The sequence below is a fragment of the Convolutriloba macropyga genome, chromosome 9 (genome assembly GCF_964194025.1).
Source record: "Convolutriloba macropyga chromosome 9, txConMacr16.3, whole genome shotgun sequence".
Lineage (NCBI taxonomy): Eukaryota > Metazoa > Xenacoelomorpha > Acoela > Convolutidae > Convolutriloba > Convolutriloba macropyga.
In genome coordinates, this window is record NC_134476.1 from 58,491,379 (window position 1) to 58,514,628 (window position 23,250).

At 35.3% G+C, this 23,250-nt stretch overlaps 1 protein-coding gene across 4 annotated transcripts in view; it reads right to left on the minus strand.

Moving 5' to 3' along the window:
* The window catches only part of LOC142345890 (uncharacterized), a 268,945-nt gene that overhangs the window by 92,198 nt on the left and 153,497 nt on the right, over positions 1-23,250 (minus strand). For all 4 annotated transcript variants that reach the window (XR_012759361.1, XR_012759362.1, XR_012759360.1 and 1 more), the window contains exons 11-12: positions 16,396-16,455; positions 15,622-15,823 (exon numbers count right to left, since the gene is read on the minus strand). Coding sequence is in view for 1 of the 4 variants with exons in the window: in XM_075398324.1 (XP_075254439.1) it covers positions 15,622-15,823; positions 16,396-16,455 (262 nt within the window). In the remaining 3 variants the exon portion in view is untranslated. The remainder of the gene's footprint in view (positions 1-15,621; positions 15,824-16,395; positions 16,456-23,250) is intronic.

The following is a 23,250-nucleotide window of genomic DNA, read 5'->3' on the forward strand; positions in this document are numbered from 1 at the left end:
TTAAACCACTGTCACCAAGAGAAACAAAATGCCGCAAATTATTTATTATTGAAAACGTTTGATAAGGATAACTGCAAAATAATTAGGATAAACAAAACACTGATAGTCTCAAACAGCTGACAGGGCTATCAACTGCCCTCAAATAATTCATGATGCTAATCTCAAAAAGATCGCTAAAGCAAACGGCAGATAAAAATAACTTAGAAACTAAATTAAACTTTCCAAAAAATAATGCTCAAAGTTAAAAATCAGAAAACTACTACAGTTAGATTTCTCATCACTGCAATTAAGACAAACACAACACATATTTTTTCTTCTTGTATATATGCTAGACAACATGATTTCAAACTAACTCAAAAATTAAAATAATCATAGAAAAGCCACCGAGTAATATTTAAAGGCAAAAAAATGTTTAAGAACATTACCAAGGTCAGAAAAAAATACAAAAAAAGTAATAAGTAGCAATTCTGGAAAAGAAAAGGCTTTCAAGTAAACTCTTTGTACTGCCTTATGTTGAACGAAATCAATTGCAACCCAAAGAAATGACGAAAATCTAAGAAAAAGCCGAAATCATTCAATTTGTTAATAACTGAAAAAATCAATAAAACCGGTATAAATGTAGGTGCCAGGACATAGCTAGAAAGATACGAGCTAGAATGTGAACAATATGGACACAATGTAAGGAACACCGTAACAAACACTAATTCTTGATCTTTGAAAGTTCAAATCAAAGTTTAAAAGTTTTGAAAGTTCAAAAATCAAATTTAAAAAAACAAGAAAAACTAACACCATTTCATTTTTCAGCATTAAAGACATAGAAAATACAACGATACATCCGAGACAAAAATATATCCTGCTGAACAGTTAAAAAAAGAAACGAAATGAAAATTAAAGCCCCTCATGTTGCACAAAAAGAATATTGCTAGTAATTATAACCAAAATACAGACAAAAAACTGAGAAAAATAGGAAAAAAACTACCAAAATTGGATTAGCATATGTACAATTTTAGAAAACAAAATTACATCGAGGTAAAAAGAGGCATCGAGTATATCAATTGTCAACGCGAAGTTGTCATATTGACTGATTTTTGACAAAAAAGACGTCTAAAAGATCCAAAAATGAAGAAAATAATAGGAAAAAAGCCAAAAATTAATTAAAAAATCAAGAAATTTATGCCAATTTTGAACTTGAAACGCGTTTTCAGGCTCTGCAAAACACTGTGCTATTATCTTCCAAGGTTTACATTTCAATATAGCTTCGAATAAAAATCATTTCTACAAAAAACCAAATTACAAGCAAAAAAATAGGCCACTTAGACGAAAAAACGGTTATCTATCTGAAGTGCCATTCAGTCAAAAACTACTTTTCAAAGTCAAAAAGTCATTCACTAAACGCAGCGCATGATCAAAAAACTTCTCTCGCTCAGAAAAAATTAGTTCACACTGCAATTTTACTCGCTTTCGCTTTTAGGTCAAAACATCGTCTGAACGAATAGTACTTCCGGTAAAAAAAAAACCTTAAGAAAACGAATACTCCTCTTCGAGTCGTAAAAAAAAAGACAGCGCCCCAATACAATTCAAATTCTTTGAATTGTAAAAAAAATAGGAGCGCTATAATAGCCGGCTGAATAGATGAGGGCGGCTATTAAAAATTGCTCAAAGAACTTCATTTTTATTGCCTTCGTAACACCATGTATCGATTATTGCGCCAGCCTATATGGATCTCTGCAGACATCTCTGGTTAAGAAACTGCAAAAAGTACAAAACACTGCTGCAAGGTTTACCTTCAATTCAAGGAGACATGAAAGTACCATTCTTAGAAAGAAACTGCATTGGCTTCCTGTGGCTGAATTAATATCTTTCAAATTATGTACTTTAATGTTTCATTATTTCCATGGAAATTATCCGGGATATTTTAACACGATTATTAGTCATACGTCGCCCAAAAGAAGACAACACAAACTTCAAGTGTCAAAATGCAGAACAGCAGCTGGTAGAAATGCTTTTTCTACATTGGGACCTAAAATGTGGAATGATTTTCCGGATTTTCTTGCCATGGAACCGAATGTTGAAGCGTTCAAGAAAAACTTGAAAATCTATCTTTTCTGTACAGCATTTGGAAATCTGAACCACCTCTGAGTGTTGGAAGAGGTGGATAATATTCTTCATCATCAAATAGTTTCTTTCAAATAGTTTCTCATAGTACATATTTTACCCTTATATCCAAACGAATAATTGCTTAGGGTGCACCACGTTGACAATGTCGGATTTCTCGAATATATACTCAGTCAACACAAATTCATTCGAATATAATTCATTCAGTCTAACCTGTGAGATTATTTAGGAATGTCGCAGACTTCAAGATGATTGGGGGACTGTAAGTTAAACATGCTTTGAAAATTTACAAACGGACTTGCATTTTCTTCTAGTTGAAAGGTGCAATTGAATGGGATCTCAAGATAAATGAACTTGATGTATGTGTCATTTTCTTTGAAGAGGATCTTTCTGAAATTTTACGTGTGACCAAGAATTGAATCACGCCAATGAACAAAAAACCCGCTCCACTGAGAGCAAAAAATGACGTCACGCACGCAATTCAGTTGAAATTGCATGAACGAATGAAAAAAAAAGCAGATTTGAAGTGATTGTGACAACACATTGTAGTAACAAAAATCTTGACGACGAAATAAAAAACATAGCAGGACAAGTCCTGACGTACAAATCACCAAATATTAATTGACTAAACAAAAAACTAGACCTAGAACAGACTATGAGTGAATTAGGAAAATCATTCCTAAAAAAATCAGATAAAAAACAAAATAAAAAGAAAATCAATGTCGAAATGCCGCTAGCGAGAACAAAAAACCAATAACGAGGAATGTAGATTTGAGTTAGTGGTAGAATAGAAGTAATTATTGAATTCAAAATTGATTGGATTTAATCACAAATTACAGTGAAGAAGTATCAATCAGATCTACTGCGCTAATGATAGATTCAATGAGCACGCACCTAGTCAACTCAACAATATTTTCACTAACGGTCCCAATTTGTCGTGGACCGATGTCCACGACAAAGAATTGTCATCAAATTCACTCTACCCAACCAAATCAAAACATAGCCGGCCGACTGCCGGAAAATAGCCGCAGATGACACGATTGACGCACATCGTGATTGAACAGAAAAAGAAAACACGAAGAGATAAAAAAAACATAGCCGGCAGATTGCCGGAAAATAGCCGCCGTTGATTCCAATAAGCATGATTGGGATTGAAAGAATAGAAGATATTGAAAAAAAAAGATTTTGTACAAAAACATTTTTTAAGTCCGATTTATTTTGATGGCATTTCGTAGTTGAAGATAACGTACTTCTGTTTCTTAGAGAGAGGCTACAGGAGCTACTATCAATACCAATAAGCATTAGAGATGGTAACTAAGAATTATAGGAACGACGTTCAAATAGCGGGCATCTAAAATTGGGCTTTATGGGTTTATCCCGTTTCTACTTCTGACTTCAATTTTTTATACTGACTCTGTTCATTTTGAATTGCTTTGCTGAGCAACTGATGTTCAAAATCACTTTTAGCAGAATGAGAGAAGAGAGAAACTAGTCTAGAGAAGTCAAAAAGATATCACGCAAAATGTTGAAAAAGCGGCAAAATGAGGTAAAGCGAAAAAATTTTTATTCGACGAAGTAAAAAAAAAATAGGAGCGCTATAATAGCCGGCTGAGAAGATGAGGCGGCTATTAAAAATTGATAGACTTTTTCCTCAGTTTCAAAGAGTGTTCTTATTGGGTGTGCAGTTTAAGTTAGACTCTGAAACTATACTTAATTCAGCTTCTAAACTGAAAGCTATTAAGCTTAATAAATGTCAACTAGCAATTCCTCCAATGAACTTTGATAACCTAAAGCACAATGACTTAATGACCAGGCTTTATCGGTGTATCCCGGTTCTTTTGATTTTGCTCTTTTGACTTTGACTGTATTCACTACATTGCGTAATTCAATGCGTGAAAGAATTTTAAATTCACTCAGTTGAAACATAAAGTGAGGTAAGTCAGAAGTCAAGCGTGAAAATCGTGCCTTATGTGAAGCGAAAAACGTGATCCAAAGATAAAGCGACTTAAAAAAAAACTTAGCAGGACAAGCAAGTCCTGACGTACAATTCAAACAATTTTCATTGACTAAACAAAAACTAGACCTTGAACAGACTATGAGTGAATTGGGAAAAACATTTCCAAAAAATCCGACCGAAAAAGATTAAAAAAACTGAAAATCAATGTCAAAATGCCGCATGTGAACAAAAGGACACTAAAAAAATTTGGTTCAAACAAAAAAACTAGGTCTAGAATGAATTATGAATAGATTTGGAAAACCAATTAGAAAAAAAATCCGATCCAAAAAATACAGTAAAAATCAAAGTGAAATTGCCGCACAAGAACAAAAAACCACTAGCGAGAATTCTACTTTAAAATAAACAATTTCACGCCGCAAAATAACTCGCTTCACTTCCTGTTTCGGCGTGTCCAAAACCATAACTCTAATTTGACTTTGAAAATCATGAAAATGTGTGAACAGATCTTAATAGGGACCGCGCCCCAATACAATTCAAAATTTCAAAATTTCCGCGCCCCAATACAATTCAAGCGCTCTCACTTTCAAAAAGAGAGCGCCAAAATAATAGATGCTGAGATGCTGACGGCGGCTATTAACAATGCCCTGACTATTAACAATTCAATGGTGGCGAATGAAATCAATCAATTGGAAAGAAAGCATAATCTTTTGACTCATTTGTCCTTAAGCCGATTTGAAGTGATTGTGAAACAATAACATCATTAATTTACAAAAAATAAGAACGAACAAATTAAAGCAAAAGAAAAAATTGACATATTGAAAAATAAAACTTATTGAAAAATTAATAAACATAGCTCGCAGATTGCCAGAAAATAGCCGCAATAGATTCGTAGATCGGCAGTCTAAAAACAGTAAAAAAGACAGACCAAAAAAAATTTGTCTTTTCATTGAATGCTGATCTGTTATTTTGATTAAAAATCTGTATAAGTTATTGCTGCCTCTATTAGCTGATCTCAAATAACCTTCATTTACACACACATCCATTTGACCTTATCTCTTTGAAGTAAAGTAAATAAAAGTCAATTTCAAAATGAGGAAGTCATTTTTGAGAGTGAGGTAAGTCAAGTGTGACCAAAAATTTAATCACGCGCATGAACAAAAAACTCGCTCCATTTAACTCGCGGGAAATGACGTCACACGTGCAATTCAGTTGAAATTGCATGAACGAATGAACAAAAAGTGGCTGTGACGTCATATGGTCGTAACAAAAATCATGACGACGAAATAAAAAAAACCAAGAGAAGGCCAATAATAGCCCCAGCTATCGCTGTGCGGCTATTAAAAACATTCAGTAACGTTGAAAAAGTGCCAAGATACATAGGACGGTCAAATAAGCTTCGAAAACTGAGAGGGATACAAATTACCCAGAACGAAATCAAGATACTGACATAAAAAATATATAACTCCAAATTCAACTGCGCGACTCAGAAGACACAGTGTGAAAGCATAAGGGAGAAAGGTAATATTCTTAGAAAATTAGCCGGACTTTTCAAAAAAAAGGAGAACTAAAACATAGAACTCAAACAGACCAAAATTTTTTAAAGTCACAAAAACTAACCCAAAAATAAGGTATGCTTCTCTCTTATTGGCGATATAGACAAAGAGAGTTCAAACTTAAAGAAAAGAAGAACAACAAGAACTAAATTAACCAACAAAAATAACCAAACAGAATATAATTCAAAGGCAAAAAAAATTGTTTCATATCGAAACCAAAACCTCCAAAAAACTTGTAGAAAGTAATTTCCTATCGAAATTTTTAAACGGCATTTCATCGAGTTCGCAGTGCGGCATTATGTTAAATTAAATCAATAGCAAACCAGAAAAAGGCTAAAATCATTACTTTCAATCAACTCAAAAAAGCAGTGCTGATTAAACTATAGGTCTCTGGAAAAAGAAAAACTGATTCATGCTAGAATGCGGACGAAAATAAAACACAAAGGCTAGTTCTTAACTTTTGAAAGTTTACAAGCCAATTGAAAAAAAATCAAGTAGAAAAACAATTCCAGTTCCTTATTTAGCAGTCGAGTCAAAGAAAAAATATATATAGCTATCCTAGTGTATAATTTAAAATGTAGAAACATAATTAAAAGATAGTACTCCACAAACAGTACAATTATTAGTTTAAAAATATTAGAATCCTACCTTTACAGAGAGAAAAATTGGACACAAACTGCCAAAATGGAGCAAGCATGTGTAAAATTCTTAAAACAAAAATACCTCTTCTTTATTTTAAAAAAATACCCGGAAAACTGCCGGAATATAGCCGCCGTTGATTCCCAGAACCAAGATTGGGATTGAAAGAAGATAAAAACTAAAAACAATTAATTTTTGTACACAAACAAAAATTCCTTTGATTCCTTTTTCGGGCTGAACCTACTCCCGTTTTGCAGTGAGACAAAACAGGGGATAGCATCAATGCCAACAAGCATTGGAGACTGTAACTAAGAACAAAGTTCGAGTAACGGGCATCTAAAATTCGACTTAATGGGTTGATCCCATTTCTATTTCTGATTTTGTTTTATTTTGAATTGCTCGGCTGAGCATCTGCTGTCTCATAACACTTTTAGCAGAATGAGAGAAGAGTGAAACTAGCCTAGAGAAGTCAAAAAGATTTACCGCAAAATGTTGAACATGCTGTGAACTACGGTGAAGCAAGAAATTTTTTATTCGACGAATTAAAAAAAAATAGGAGCGCTACAATAGCCGGCTGAGAAGCTGAGGCGGCTATTAAACAGGTATTAAAAGCATGAAATACTAAAGGGAAGTTGCCACATGCACTAATTTTCAGTGGTTAGTGGGCTCCAAAGGTTAGATGAGAGGGGCGTTCAAATCGACAGGGATGAGGGTGGACAATGGGAGAGTTGAGAAATGGGGTAATGAGGGACTGAGGGGTCAAACCGCTTGCCACACCAGAACAAAGTTTCCACAAAACAGTTTTGGTGAATCGCAGTCTTAGAGTATGGTAAGACTTAGGGCTCTAAGAGAACTGCATGCACTCTGAGCGCTACCTGTTTATCGCGTTTTTGAGGACGAAAAGTCAAATGGGTCAAACCAAAAACCAGTCCAGCGAAAAATTGAAATTGCATCAAGATCACAGGACTAATAAAACTGCTACAATTTTTGTTTCAGAGCAACTAATTAATAATAAGACTAAATTAAAAGCTGTGAATATGCAAAAAAAATTACTAGTAATTAAAACCACAACACAAACGAACACCTGAGAAGAATTGCCAAAATCGGATTATCTTCAGTAGAAATTATAAGACAAAATTACTTCACGTTATAACAATGCATTCAATGCCAAGGCAAAAACCGTTGCCCAAGGCACTTATTTTTTGAAAAAAGGCCAGCTTAAAAGTCCGAAATAGACTTTATTGAACAAAATCCAAATGTGTCAATGTTCAACTTGAAACTAAATCTTAGCTCTCAAAAACACTGTCGTGACAATTTCAGAGGTTTATATATTAACACAGCATCGAACAAAAACTAATGCCACAGAAAATAAATTACATGCAAACGGCCAATTTTACAAAAAAGGCTAAAAACGTTTATGTATATGCAACAATTTGTCAAACCCTCTTTTCAAAGTTGAAATGTCATTTAGTGAACGCAGCGTATGGTCGAAAAACCTCTCTCGCTCAGAAACACTCAGTTTTTACGGCAAATTTACTCACTTTCGGTTTTAGGTCAATACGTCGTCTAAATAATAGCATTACTGGTAAAGAACAAAGCCGGCAAATTGCCGTTGACCCGTTGGCTTGAATAAGACAAAATTTTTCGAAGTGTCAAAATTTTTGGTTGGGTCGCAAATTTTGCATATTTGGTTAGAGTCTAAAATTACACTTAATTCGGCTTCTAAACATTACTAAAACATTATTAAACAATGACGGAGCAAATGACAATTCTAGAAAGCTTGCTGCTTCTAATTTAGAAGCGGCTTTAAGGATTTCCCATGCATTAAAAACATTCACTTTCATTTATTTCTTGTACGCATACGAGTACTCATTTTCATACTCCAGTCATCTATAGATGTCGATCATTCATCTCATTTGATGTTTAACTGGAGAGTGGCAGAAACATCTCCAGCACAAATTTGGCTTATTTAATCACTTAAAATCCATTTCCAATTTTAGAAAGCCAGTAGTCAGTTCTTCCTAACATTACTAAAATTGAAGCAGCTGTAATAAACAAACAACGAAGAAAAATACCAAATAATGCTTCGATTATTTCATCTATGTTCTTTTTATTGAATTTGTTTCATCAAATTCATCAACTGCTTTCATAAAATTGGTAATCTCACTTGCTTTTTAATTATTTGTTTTGATTAATTAAGTTGTTAATTTTAACCTCACTGTTGCTGTTTAACTTCCTGTTGTTATCAAAACATAGCCGGCAGATTGCCGGAATAGCTGCGAAAGAATAGACCTGCGTACCATATAATAGAGATAGAAACAGATACAGATCTAAATTGAAAAAAATCAACGCCGCTCAAAAAAATAGGTAAACATAGCTGGCAGATTGCCAGAAAATAGCCGCAATAGCTTCGTATATCTGCAGTCTCACAAAAACAGTAAAAAAGACAGACCAAAAAATTCGTCTTTTCATTGAAGGCTGATATGTTATATTTTGATTAAAAAACTGTGTACGCATTTGCTGCCTCTATTAGTTGCTCAAAACGACACACACCCATTTGACCTTATCTCTTTGAATTAAAGTAAATAAAAGTGAGGAAGTCTTGAGAGTGAAAAAAGTCAAAAATTTAATCACGCAAAAGACCAAAAAAAACTCGCGCCACTAAGAGCGAAAAATGACGTCACACACGCACTTCAGTTGAAATTGCGTGAACAAATGAAAAAAAAAAGCAGATTTGAAGTGGTTGTGACGTCATATGGTCGTAACAAAAATCGCGGCGACGAAATAAAAAAAAACCAAGAGAGGGCCAATAATAGCCCCAGCTATCGCTGTGCGGCTATTAAAAAACATTCAGCGATAAATTAATAAAGCTTGTTAGCATTTATTCCGCAGAAGCCTCTTATTAGGGACCTTTGCTGTACATATGAGTTCCTTTGACCTTAAACAAATTCAAAATAAACTTAAGTTTTAAAGTGCAGAAGTCATCTTATTGAGTGAGGTAAGTCACGTATGATCAAATTTTAATCATGCAAATAACCTAAAAACTTTTGCTAAATCCAGTGAGAAAGGACGTCACGCGCGCAAATACCGTTAGTGAGAGGAAGAAGTCATTAAGAAAATTTGACTTTTTCAGCTTTGCTGTGAGAACAAATGTAAAACGAAAAAGGCGTCAGACGACGAAACAAAAAAAAACCAAGAGCACCGCAATCCGCAATATAGCTTTGCTCAGCTTGCAGCTTCGCAGCTATAATAACTTGATATTAAATTAATGGGCGAACAGACGAGAAAAACTATTTTGAACATACTCTGTCTCTTAACGAGAGGACGCAGGGGCTAGCACCAACGCCAAAACGTATTAGAGATGATAAATCCAATTTCAGTAAAAATTGCTATTTTTAAAATATTGAACTATCAAGTCTGAGTAATAACACCTGTACAAATCTCTAGGTTTAACAGTGAAACAGTGAACAAAAAAAGCTATGCGGAAGAAGCTATTCGGCCAAATTTCAGAAGAAATAGGCCAAACATTTCAAAAAAAGGAGGAAAATGGGTTAAATTTTGACTAAAATCAAACCATTTTTCAACAAAATAACACAAAATTAGAGCCTATTAAATTCAAAGACCACCAAAACCATTGAAACATACTTACGAAATAGTAACGAAAGAATAGACGTTCCGTATACTAGAGATAGACACCGATAAAAAGTGAAGAAGTGATCGACGCCACTCAAACAGCCATGTAAAAAAATTCAGCATTAAATTAAAAAAGAATGTTAAAACTCATTCCACAGAAGCCTTTTTATTACGGACCTTCATTACACATATGAGTTACTTTGACCTCAATCTAATTCAAATTAAAGCTAAGTTTAAAGCGCAAAAGTCATTTTTATTGAGTGAGGTAATTCACGTATGATCAAAATCTCGTCACGCAAATGGGCTAAAAACGTTGGCTCAGGAGAGAGAAATGACGTTACGTGAGCAAATGCCGTTAGTGAGCACAGGAAGTCATTCAGAAAACTTTACTTATTCGGGTTCGCTGTGTGAACAAATGTAAAACGAAAAAATCTTCAGAAGACGAAACAAAAACCGCAAGAGCAGCGCAATATAGCTCCGCTCAGCTTACAGCTTCTCAGCTATGAAAACTAACTTCAACCAGAAAGCTGCCCAGATGCTATAAAAATGGAAAAAGATTAACATAGCCGTCAGATTGCCGGAAAATAGCCACGATAGACGCTTGTGGCCTTCCATGAATTGAAACAATTAAAGAAATAAGATAGACAGCTCGACCACCAGTCCTCTAAAAGACCAATAGAGTCTTTGGGTTATATTCGGACAGTCAATTTTATGACACAAAAGGTGTCTATAAGGAAAAAACCCTAAAAGAGCTTTTCAAAATTGATATTCGAAATCCAAAACTCAAGACATACTCAAGAATTAGGGCATGTGAGTTTGGCACTACTTAGATGCACACTATAAACTAGTAAATGTTCGTAAAATTCAAACTTCCATAAGTGAGTTCAGAAGTCATTTTTTTGAGTGAGGTAAGTCATGAAATTGACCTAAAAGCAGAAATGACTTCACGTATGCAAATTTTAACTGCAATGCAGTAGAAGTCACTGAAGTCATTGCAAAAGTCAATTCCAAGAAGTCAGGTCGTAAGAATCATCGATGGAGACAACGAATTAAAAAAAAATACGATGTCCCCAATAATAGCCGCTATCGCTTCGCGGCTATTAAACATACCCGGCAGATTGCCGGAAAATAGCCGCCGTTGATTCCAATGAGCATGATTGGGATTGAACGAATAGAATATACTGAAAAAAAAAATTTTGTACAAAAATATTTTTTAAGTCCGATTTATTTTGATGGCATTTCGTAGTTGAACATACTTCTGTTTCTTAGAGAGAGGCTACAGGGGCTACTATCAACACCAATAAGCATAAGAGATGGTAACTAAGACTTATAGGAACGACGTTCAAATAGCGGGCATCTAAAATTGGGCTTTATGGGTTTATCCCGTTTCTATTTCTGACTTCAATTTTTTATACCGACTCTGTTCATTTTGAATTGCTTTGCTTAGCAACTGATGTACAAATTCACTTTTAGCAGAATGAGAGACGAGAGAAACTAGCCTAGAGAAGTCAAAAAGATTTCACGCAAAATGTCGAAAAAGCGGCAAAATGGTAAAGCGAAAAAAAGTTTGACGACGTAAAAAAAATACGAGCGCAATAATAGCCGGCTGAGAAGATGAGGGCGGCTATTAATAAAGAACTGTCTGACAGGGCAAAATGGCAGAACAGCTCAAAGTTAAGTTGAAAAACGTTCTCACACCTTTATTGCTCGCTCTCTCCTTCTATCTGAATAACGCATTAACAAAACATAGCCGACATGAGTTTGTTTGACCTGAATCTATTTCAAATTAAACTGAAAATTTTGAAATGCAAGTCATTTGAATGATTGAGTTAAAGCACGCTTGACCAAAATCTAATCACGCAAATGACCTAACATCTTTCACTCAGAGACACAGAAAGTGAGAAATGACGCCACTACCGCAAATGAATTAAGTGAGGGGAAGATATCGTTCAGAAAAGACTTTCAGCTTCGCTATGTGAACACATGTAAAACGAAACAGCGTCAGAAGACAAAACAAAATACAACAAAGCAGGACAAGTCCCACAACAATCCAAAGAAATTTCATTAACAAAACAAAACATCTAGATTGAACAATGAATGGTTTGGAAAAATCAATAAGATAACAAATTCAATAAAATCGAAGAAAAAAAACAAACTGACAAATGTCGGAAGAATTGCTCTTGAATGACAGGCGAGGCAATTTAATTCATGGTCTTTAGTATAGATCAATTTTTCTTTATGGGAGCAAAAAAAGTGACCCCCACCGGGTCTCGAATCACTGACATCCGGCTCCTCTTAGTAAAAAACCAAAGTGAAAGTGCCGCATGTGAACAAAAAAACCACTAGCGAGAAAGCGATTATTTGTTCAAACACCGTTTTCTCACTCAACAATATAATTAGAGCGAAAAAATTTCACGCCGCAAAACCAATCGCTTTTTCGCTTCATTTCCTGTTTCGGCGTGACCAAAATCACTTACTCAAATTTGACTTCAAAAATCATGAAAATGTGTGAACAGATCTTAAAAACATATCCGGAAGAATCCGGAAGCGAATCGAAGCGTCAAAACTTCACTAACAAAACCGTAATTGCAGCGGAAGCCACTACCTTTTGTATTAAACCATTAACTCACTACCTCACCAGGTCTGCTCTAAAAAATGGTGAAACTTAAACCACTGTCACAAAGAGAGAAATGCAGCAAAATTTTATATTATTGAAAACGTTTGGTAACGTTAAAAAATCCAAAAAAATTAAGGTGGTAAAAAACTGATAGTCTGAAAAAACTGACTAGGTTATCAATTGCCCTCATATAAATCATGATTCTAATCTGAAAAAGATCGCGAAAGCAAACGGCAGATAATAATCTTAGAAACTAAGTTAAATCTTTTCAAAAAAGAAAGCTCAAATTTAAGAATCAGAAAGCACCTATAATTACACTCCTAATCACTGCAATTAGGACAAAAAACAACAACACTTGTTCCTTTTTGTACATATGCTAGACAACAAGATTTCATACTAATTCGAAAATTAAATTGGTCATAGAAAAGACATAAGCAGCAGAACATTCAAAGGCAAAAAATTGTTTAAAATAATACCAAGGCTGGAAGAAAGTTGCAGTAAATAGTTATCAGTGGAAATTTTGGAGAAGGCCTGCTATCAAACTCTCGGTATTGCCTTATGTTGAAAGAAATCAACTGCAAACCAAAGAAATGACGGAAAACTAGGAAAAAGCCGAAATCATTCAATTTTAACAACTAAAAAAATGAATACACGAAAGTAAATGTAGGAGCCAGGACAAAGCTAGAATGATACTAACTAGAATGTGAAGAATATGGGCACAATGTAAGGAATACCGTAACAAAACGCATTCTTGATTTTTGAAAACCAATTTAAAAAATTCTAGAAAGACGAATACATTTCATTGTTCAGCATTCAAGACATAGAAAAGATGACTAGTCATCCGATACAGAGACCTACCCTCCTGAAGAGAACAAAAATAGGAAAAAGCAGAATTCATAAATACGAAACATTGAAACATTTTGCAAAAAAAATGGTCAAAAAACTTTTAAGACTGCATTTATAAAACTGTTTGTCAAAAACTTAACGCCAAAAAATGATTGACTTTTTATTTAAACGAACTTAAAGTCCCTCATGTTGCACAAAACGACTATTTCTAGCAACTACAACCAAAATACAAACAAAAAAATGAAATCGGAAAAACTACCAAAATTGGATTAGCATATGTACAATTTTGTAAAATAAATTTACAACGAGGTAGAAAGAGGCGTTGAGCATATGAATTATCAAGAGAAGTTGCCATATTAACTGATTTTTTACAAAAAGACGGTTAAAAGATCCAAAAATGGAGAAATTAATAGAAAAAAAGCTGAAAACTAACTAAAAAATCAAGATATATGCGCCAATTTTCTACTTGAAACGCATTGTCAGGCTCTGCAAAACACTGTGGCATCAATTTGCGACATTTCAGTATAGTATCGAAGAAAATACAAGAAACCAAATTAAAAGCAAAAAATTTGGTCTCTGAGACGAAAAAACGGTTAAAAACGGTTATCTATATGTGCCATTCACTCAAAAACTACTTTTCGATGTCAAGAAGTCATTCACTAAACGCAGCGCATGATCAAATAACTTCTCTCGCTTAGCGAAAATCTGTTCAACAAGACAGCTTTTCTCATTTTCGCTTTTAGATCAAAATGCCGCGTGAACAAATCTACTTCCTGTAAAGGAAAGACCGAGAGAAAACCAATACTCCTCTTCGAGACGTAAAAAGACCGAAAGAAAACCAATACTCCTCTTCGAGTCGTAAAAAAAGACAGCGTCCCAATACAATTCAAATTCTTAAGCGTCCCAAAAAAAATAGGAGCCCTATAATAGCCGGCTGAGAAGATGAGGGCGGCTATTAACAAGAAGAACGGAGATGAGATATTTCAACGCATTTGTTCCCAAGCTATGCAATCAGATCTCAAAAGTCAGTCGTTTGGAATCCTAATTGCCAACCTGCATTAGTTCAAAAAAGTAACATAAACCGACAAATGTCGGAAGAATTGCTCTTGCCATTCACTCTATCTATATGTGCCATTCACTCAAAAACTACTTTTCGAAGTCAAGAAGTCATTCACTAAACGCAGCGCATGATCAAATAACTTCTCTCGCTTAGCGAAAATCTGTTCACCAAGACAGCTTTTCTCATTTTCGCTTTTAGATTAAAATGCCGCGTGAACAAATCTACTTCCTGTAAAGGAAAGACCGAGAGAAAACCAATACTCCTCTTCGAGACGTAAAAAGACCGAAAGAAAACCAATACTCCTCTTCGAGTCGTAAAAAAAGACAGCGTCCCAATACAATTCAAATTCTTCAGCGTCCCAAAAAAAATAGGAGCCCTATAATAGCCGGCTGAGAAGATGAGGGCGGCTATTAACAAGAAGAACGGAGATAAGATATTTCAACGCATTTGTTCCCAAGCTATGCAATCAGATCTCAAAAGTCAGTCGTTTGGAATCCTAATTGCCAACCTGCATTAGTTCAAAAAAGTAACATAAACCGACAAATGTCGGAAGAATTGCTCTTGAACGACAGGCGAGGCAATTTAATTCAAGGGCTGTAGCATAGATCAAATTATGGGTGCAAAAAATTTTTCCCCCGCCCGGATTCGAACCACTGCCCTCCCGATCCACAGCCACAACTACTAACCACTGCGCTACAGATCACATACCTCACTTATTCTGCAACCGAATTTATAATAGCTTTACTTCAGAGCAATAGAGATCACTCAAAAATGAAGAACGAAAGCGTGAAAAAGTCACTTGAGAAGTCAAAGAATGTTCTAGAAGAAAAGCGCAAAACTGTCAAGCGAAAAATTTGCATAAAAAAGGCACACACGTTGACAATAATTGCTATGAACTGCGTTCAAGAGCAATTAAACATAAACCGACAAATGTCGGAAGAGTTGCTCTTGAACGACAGGCGAGGCAATTTAATTCACATACCTCACTTATTCTGCAACCGAATTTATATTAGCTTTACTTCAGAGCAATAGAGATCACTCAAAAATGAAGAACGAAAGCGTGAAAAAGTCACTTGAGAAGTCAAAGAATGTTCTAGAAGAAAAGCGCAAAACTGTCAAGCGAAAAATTTGCATAAAAAAGACACACACGTTTACAATAATTGCTATGAACTGCGTTCAAGAGCAATTAAAAATATTTTACTAGGTAATCTCTCCGAGACAGTTTGATCGTGTTGTCGGTCATTGCTGTTCTCTTGTGTAATAGGTTGCTGAGTGGTCAACATGTGTAGTCTGACGACTTGTCCAGTCTGGGTGAGTATTCTGGCTGCCTCCTCTCTTGTCAGATTGCGCAGACTATGTTGATCAACTTGTACTATCTCATCCCCCGCCCTCAGTCTCCCGTCCTGCAAATCAACAACACACAACAAAATATGAACAAGAACCAAGTGGTCAATGATGTATTAGACTAGTAGGAGTATCGGAAAATTGACTGCGATTCTGTATACGAAAACTAATAGTAGTGGTATCTGTTAAATCAGAAAAGTCAGTCACTAGCTAACTCCAATGGCGATACAGCTTTTACATCAATGCAGTGACGGTCAAGCAAGTCGAATTTTCAAACAAGCGACAAGGAGTTGAAGCGACAAGGAAAATTCTGAAATGCCTGATAAGGTAATTGTCCCAAGCGATAACCGGTCAGCGTTTTTCGAATTACATACTACGTTGAAAGAGGCATAACTATTGGTTGCGGCTAGCAATTCCTAGAGGTCTAGAAATGACTTATTTTGTTTAATTGGTGAACTGGAGTAATACATGGCAAATTGTAAATATTATGCGCTGTCTGGGTTGTAACGGTAAAAAGTATTATTTCTCAAGGCTTACATTACTATTATACAACATTCAGCTTTCTTAGCGTTCACCCATAAAGTCATTTCTAGGCAGCCACTTTGAGATATTAATTCTTATAGTAACTCACCCGGTCAGCAGCCCCACCTGGCATCACAGACTTGATCAGAATAGCTCTCCCTTCGTCCATCTAGAACAGATTCATCAAATGTTTTATCTACAAAACACGAGGTAGTAAAAATAGACCAGGAAGACTTGAAATCTAAACAAGGCAAAACTAAAATATATCTTGATAGAAACGCGACTAGGATAAAGACAAATATCGAACGCAAAACATTGATCTAAGGTATACAGTTTAATATAGCCCGCACATTGTTAGAAAATAGCCACCGTTGATTCCCATTTACGGTTGCGGTTGAAAGAACAGAAGAAAATAACGAAAAAAATGATTTTGGTACATTTTAAAAGTGCGAACTATTTTGCGTGAAAATATTTCACGCAAAATGTCGAAAAGGCGGCAAAATGAGCTCAAGCAAAAAAATTTGCGCGACTAAGTTAAACTAGGAGCACTATATTTACCGGATGAGCAGATGAGGTCGGCTATTAAAAAACACAAACCGACTAATGTCGGAAGAATTGCTCTCAAACGACAGGCGGGTAGAAAAAAATTCTCCCACCTGGATTCGAACCATTGCCATCCCGATCGATAACCAAAAGCACTGACCAGTGGGCTATCAGGCCCTTATTGTTGCTACGCTGCAACCGATTTTATATTAGCAACAAGCTTTACTTCGAAGCGATAACAATAGAGATTTTTTTCTAAACGGTTTTCCCAATCCATTCATAGTTCACTCTAGGCCTAGTTTCATTTCAGAAATAAGTTCAAAATAAGACAAAATTAAAAGCTCCGAATATGCAAAAAAGCTTTACTAGTAAACATACCCGGCAGATTGCCGGAAAATAGCCGCCGTTGATTCCAATAAGCATGACTGGGATTGAAATAACAGAAGATATTGAAAAAAAAATATTTCCGTACAAAAACATTTTTTAAGTCCGATTTATTTTGATGGCATTTCGTAGTTGAACATACTTCGGTTTCTTAGAGAGAGGCTAGAGGGGCTCCTATCAATAACAATAAGCATTAGAGATGGTAAATAAGACTTATAGGAACGACGTTCAAATAGCGGGCATCTAAAATTGGGCTTTATGGGTTTATCCCGTTTCTACTTCTGACTTCACTTTTTTATACTGACTCTGTTCATTTTGAATTGCTTTGCTGCGCAACTGATGTTCAAAATCACTTTTAGCAGAATGAGAGAAGAGAAACTAGTCTAGAGAAGTCAAAAAGATATCACGCAAAATGTTGAAAAGGCGGCAAAATGAGGTAAAGCGAAATATTTTTTTATTCGACGAAGTAAAAAAAAATAGGAGCGCTATAATAGCCGGCTGAGAAGATGAGGGCGGCTATTAATAAAACCAAAAGACAAAGAACACCTATAAAAAATTGGACCAAAGCTGCCAAAATCTGATTATCATTAAAAGGATTCAGAGGACAAAAATATTCCATGTCATAACAAGGTATTCAATGCCCCAATTACAAAAAAATAGCCCCAGGCATTTATTTCTGAAAAAAGCCAGATTAAAAGTCAAAAACAGAAGAAATCAATGAAGAATCCAAAAAATTAGAATTGTGTCGAAGTTAAAACGCACTATTAAGCTCTCAAAAACACCGTTGTTTCTATTTCAGAGGTTTGTATATTAACACATCATCGAACAAAAGTAAATGCCACAAAAACAAATTACAAGCAAAAAACGGCCAATTGGATTAAAAAAGCCTAAAAATGGTTATGAATTATGCACCATTCTGTCAAAAAAAAACTCGAAGTTGAAATGTCAATCAGCGAGCGCAGCGCATGGTCAAAAACCTCTCTCGCTCCAAAACAATGAATTCACATAAAAATTCTCTTTCGTTTTTAGGTCAAAACGCCGTCTGAACAAATAGTACACTTCTGCAACCTCAAAGAACCTCATAAGAAGCTCAAAAAATACTCGTGATCGAGTCGTAAAAAACCACGAGAAGAAAGGCCAATATTAGCCTCAGCTATACTTTTGAGGCTTTTAATGTTTCTCCAGAACACAGCATTCATGAAAGCAGCTACAGACAGAAGATGTAACCGGAATTCTAAAAAGGCGAAAACCTTGTAACTGTTCTGAAAATTGCTCTCAAACGACTGGCAATCACTTGATTTTGTCAGTGGCTACATGCGCGGCTCTGGAAGCATAGATCTAGCTTAATTGAGGGGCAAGGGGAGCATGAGGGGTGGGGAGCAGGGATTATAAGGGAGGGGTCAAACTACTAAAATCACCTTTCAATTCATGTCACGAAATTGTCTCCTAAACTGATCCGCTGAACCGCATACTTACTCACATAAGTCTCTACGAAAATTTACTGCCCCGGACTTACCTTTTTATCTTGCTTTGAAGACAAAAAGTACACAAGGCTCAGACAAAAAATCTTTACGGCAAAAAATTGCATGAAAAAGTGTACAGCCTTAATATAATTGCAACAAACTTGGATAAAGAGCAGTTAAACAAGGTGCCAACTCAACATCATGGATAATAAAACCAAAAAGAAGGGTCACCAGAAAAATATTTTAGAGGCCACGGATACCATTCTTAAAAATTTGTCGGAAAAAGCATCTTGAAAAGGCATTTTGAAATCCATTTGGTAAGGGAAAGGCAGGAAAAAAATAAATAAGAAACAAACGTCTGACGAAATCCTCTCGAGCCACTAGTGGGAGCTGTAACCTATGGCAGCCTGCTTCAGTACTGGCGTAGAGGTTATTATATACCACTCGCGTGAAGTGAAAAAAATAACACCAATTTCGGTGCATTTTTCAGTTAGCTTTTCAAAGATCAACATTTTTCAAAGATCAACAAGGTATAAAAATTGGCTCGAACTTCGACTGAAATCAATTTTTTAAAAAATGAGATCAATTTCAAACTAATGTCAGCTATCAATTGCTCTAATGAACTTTGATAACAATGCACTATGACATAATGACCGAGCTTTATCGGTTTATCCCGCTCTTTTGATTTTGCTCTTGATATCGACCGTATTCATGATACTGCGTAATTAAATGCGTGAAAGAATTTAAAAACCATTCAGTTGATACAGTGAGTGAAGTAAGTCAGAAGTCAAACTTGAAAATGTAAAACGAAAGACATGGAAAACGAAAAACGTGATCAAAGGGTAAAGCGAAATTAAAAAGGGAGAGCGCCCAAATATTAGCCGTTGAGAAGCTGACAGCGGCTATTAAAAAACTTTAAAAAAATCGCAAAAATCCAAATCTGTGACCTGCAGGAGATCTGTGGCTAAAATTCCGCTTAAAGATGAAAAAAGAAGACAAAAATGAAAAAAAAACCAATGATTAAAAATGAGAACCATAGGCCTATTTTGCACTGAAAACAACACAAGATTTTTTATTGGGGTCACAAAAAATGAAATAGGAGTGATATTCACACCTTTCTTGGCGAAAGAGCAGACAAAAAGAATTCAAACTATTGCCGAATTTAAAAGAGACAGGAAAAGACAACGGAGACAGAACAAAACCTCAGTTGAAAAAGTCGTTGATTATCAAAAATCTGGCTCCAAAAACATTTGCAAAGGGCATTTTAAAAATTAATGTCAAAAAAACCTGAGTGCTGCATTAGATTAAAAGAAAACAGTTGCATAATAAAAAAATCCAAGAATTAATTTCAAAAATTAATCACCAAGAGATGGCTGAGCAGAAACAATAGAACTGGATTTAGAAAGCTAGAAAGATACAAGCTAGAATGTCGAGGATACGGACTTAATGCACAGAACAAAGAAACAAACATAGCTGACATTGCCAGAAAATAGCCAATAGCTTCGTAGATATCCTTTTTGAAAATAAAAGTAAAAGCAACAGACCAAAAAATCTTAATAAATGCTGAGATGTTATATTTTAATTAATATTCTGTTTAACTCATTGATGCTTCTAATAGCTGCTCTCAAATAATCTCAAAGTCAGGAAGTCATTTTTGAGAGCGAAGTAAGTCACGCGCGATCAAAAACTTAACCACGCGAATAAGCAAAGAACTCGCTCCAATAAGTGTGAAAAATGACGTCACAAACGCACTTCATTTGATTCAAACAAAATCAGATTTGAAGTGGTTGTGACGTCATATGCACGTACCCAAAATCTTGACGAAGAAAAAAAAACAAACAAAGAAGGCCAATAAAAGCACCAGCTATCGCTGTGCGGCTATAAACAAGTTAAATTCACCGTTGCACTGTAGATGTATAAAAAGCCCTCCCGTAAGAGAAAAAGAGTGGAAACTTAATAAAACAGTTCGAAACTTGAAAAATTTAAAAAACAAAAGACAGAAAAGTCGAATTATCAAAATATTCCTTAACAATAACACGTTCCTTTCAACAAATAATCCATATGAAGCACAAAAAGACCATTTTAGTAAATCAAAGACTACCCGGAAACATGCCGGAAAAAAGCCGCCATTAATTACGTAAACCCGCTTGTGAAGGAAAAAAAAATTAAACCAAAACCAAAAGTAATTAAAACCAAAAGACAACGAACACCTATAGAAAATTGGACCAAAATTACCATTAGTAGGATTCAAAAGACAAAAATATTTCACGTCATAACAAGGTATTACACTTCCCCAATTACAAAAAAAAATGCCCAGGGCACTTATGTTTGAAAAAAAACCAGATTAAAAGTCTAAAATAGGAGAAATAAATCAAGGGTCCAAAAAATTCGAATTGTGTCAAAGTTGACACGAATTATTAAGCTCTCAACAACACTGTTGCTTCAATTTCAGAGGTTTATATATTAACACATCATCGAACAAAAACAAATGCCACAAAAATAAATTACAAGAAAAAAAAACGCCCAATTGGATTTCAAAAAGCCTTAAAATGGTTATGAATTATGCACCATTCTGTCAAAAACTTGTTTCGAAGTTGAAATGTCAATCAGCGAGCGCAGCGCATGGTCAAAAAACTCTCTCGCTCCAAAACCATGAGTTCACACGGCAAATTTTCTCCTTCATTTTTAGGTCAAAACACCGTCTGAACAAATAGTACACTTCCGCAACCTCAAAGAACCTCATAAGAACCTCAAAGAAAAAATACTCCTCATCGAGTCTTTAAAAACCAAGAGCAGGAAGGCCAATATTAGCCTCGGCTATTTTTTTGAGGCTTTTAATGTTTCTCCAGAACAGAATTCAAGAAAACATCTACAAAGAGAAGATTACAAAACCCGAATTTTAAAAAGGCGAAAACCTTGTAACTGTTCTGAAAATTGTTCTCAAACGACTGCCAATCAGTTGATTTTGTCAGTGGCTACGTGCGCGGCACTTGAAGCATAGATCTAGCTTATTTGAGGGGCATGGGGAGCATGAGGGGTGGGGAGCAGGGATTAAAAGGGAGGGTTCAAACTCTTAAAATCACCTTTCAATTCATATCATGAAATTGTCTCCTAAACTGATCCGCTGAATCATATACTTAGCGACTAGTGAGCCATAAGCCTCTACAAAAATTTCCTGCCCCGGACTTACCTGTTTATCCTGTTTTGAAGACAAAAAGTACACAAGGCTCAAACAAAAAAATCGTTACGGCAAAAAATCGCATATAAAAGCCTACAACCTTAATATAATTGCAAGAAATTTGGATTAAGAGCAGTTAAGGTGCCAACTCAACATCATGGATAATAAGAACAAAAAGAAGGGTCAACAGAAACATCTTTTAGAGGCCACGGATACCATTCTTGAAAATTTGTCGAGAAAAGCATCTTGAAAAGGCATTTTGAAATCCATTAGGTCAGGGAAAGGCATGGAAAATAAAGAAACAAACGTCGGAAGAATTTCTCTCTAACTGCTAGTGGGAGCTGTAACCTATTGCAGCGTGCTTTAGCACTGGTGGTTAATTAAAACTACTATGGGGGCTTCAAATGACGTTATTAGAGGTTATTATATACCATTAAAGTGGAAAAAAAATACACCAATTTCGGCGCATTTTTCAGTTAGCATTTCAAAGATCAACTTTTTTCAAAGATCAACAAGGTATAAAAATTGCCTCGAACTTCGACTGAAATCAATTTTTAAAAAAATGAGATCAATTTCAAACTAATGTCAGCTATCAATTGCTCTAATGAACTTTGATAACAATGCACTATGACATAATGACCGGGCTTTATCGGTTTACCCCGCTCTTTTGATTTTGCACTTGATATCGACCGTATTCATGATACTGCGCAATTAAATGCGTGAAAAAATTTAAAAACCGTTCAGTTGATACAGTGAGTGAAGTAGGTCAGAAGTCAAACTTGAAAATGTAAAACGAAAGACATGGAAAACGAAAAACGTGATCAAAGGTAAAGCGAAATTAAAAAGGGAGAGCGCCCAAATAATAGCCTTTGAGAAGCTGACAGCGGCTATTAAAGAACTTCGAAAAATTGGCAATAATCCAATTCTGTGATCCGCAGAAGATCTGTGGGTAAAATTCCGCTCAAAGATGAAAAATGAAAAAACAAAAATGAAAAAAAAAGCCAATGATTAAAATTGAGAACTATAGGCCTATTTTGCACTGAAGGAACACTACGATTTTTTTTGGGGTCACAAAAAATAAAATAGAAGTGATATTTACACCTTTCTTGGCGAAAGAACAGACAAAAAGAATTCAAACTATTGCCGAATTTAAAAGAGACAGGAAAAGACAACGGAGACAGAACAAAACCTCAGTTGAAAAAGTAGTTGATTATCAAAAACCTGGCTCCAAATATATTTGCAAAGGGCATTTTAAAAATTAATGCCAAAAAAACCTGAGTGCTGCATTTGATTAAAAAGAAAACAGTTGCATAAGAAAAATCCAGGAAATAATTTTTAAAAATTACTAACCAAGAGATGGCTCAGCAGAAACAGCAGAACTGGTTTTAGAATGCTA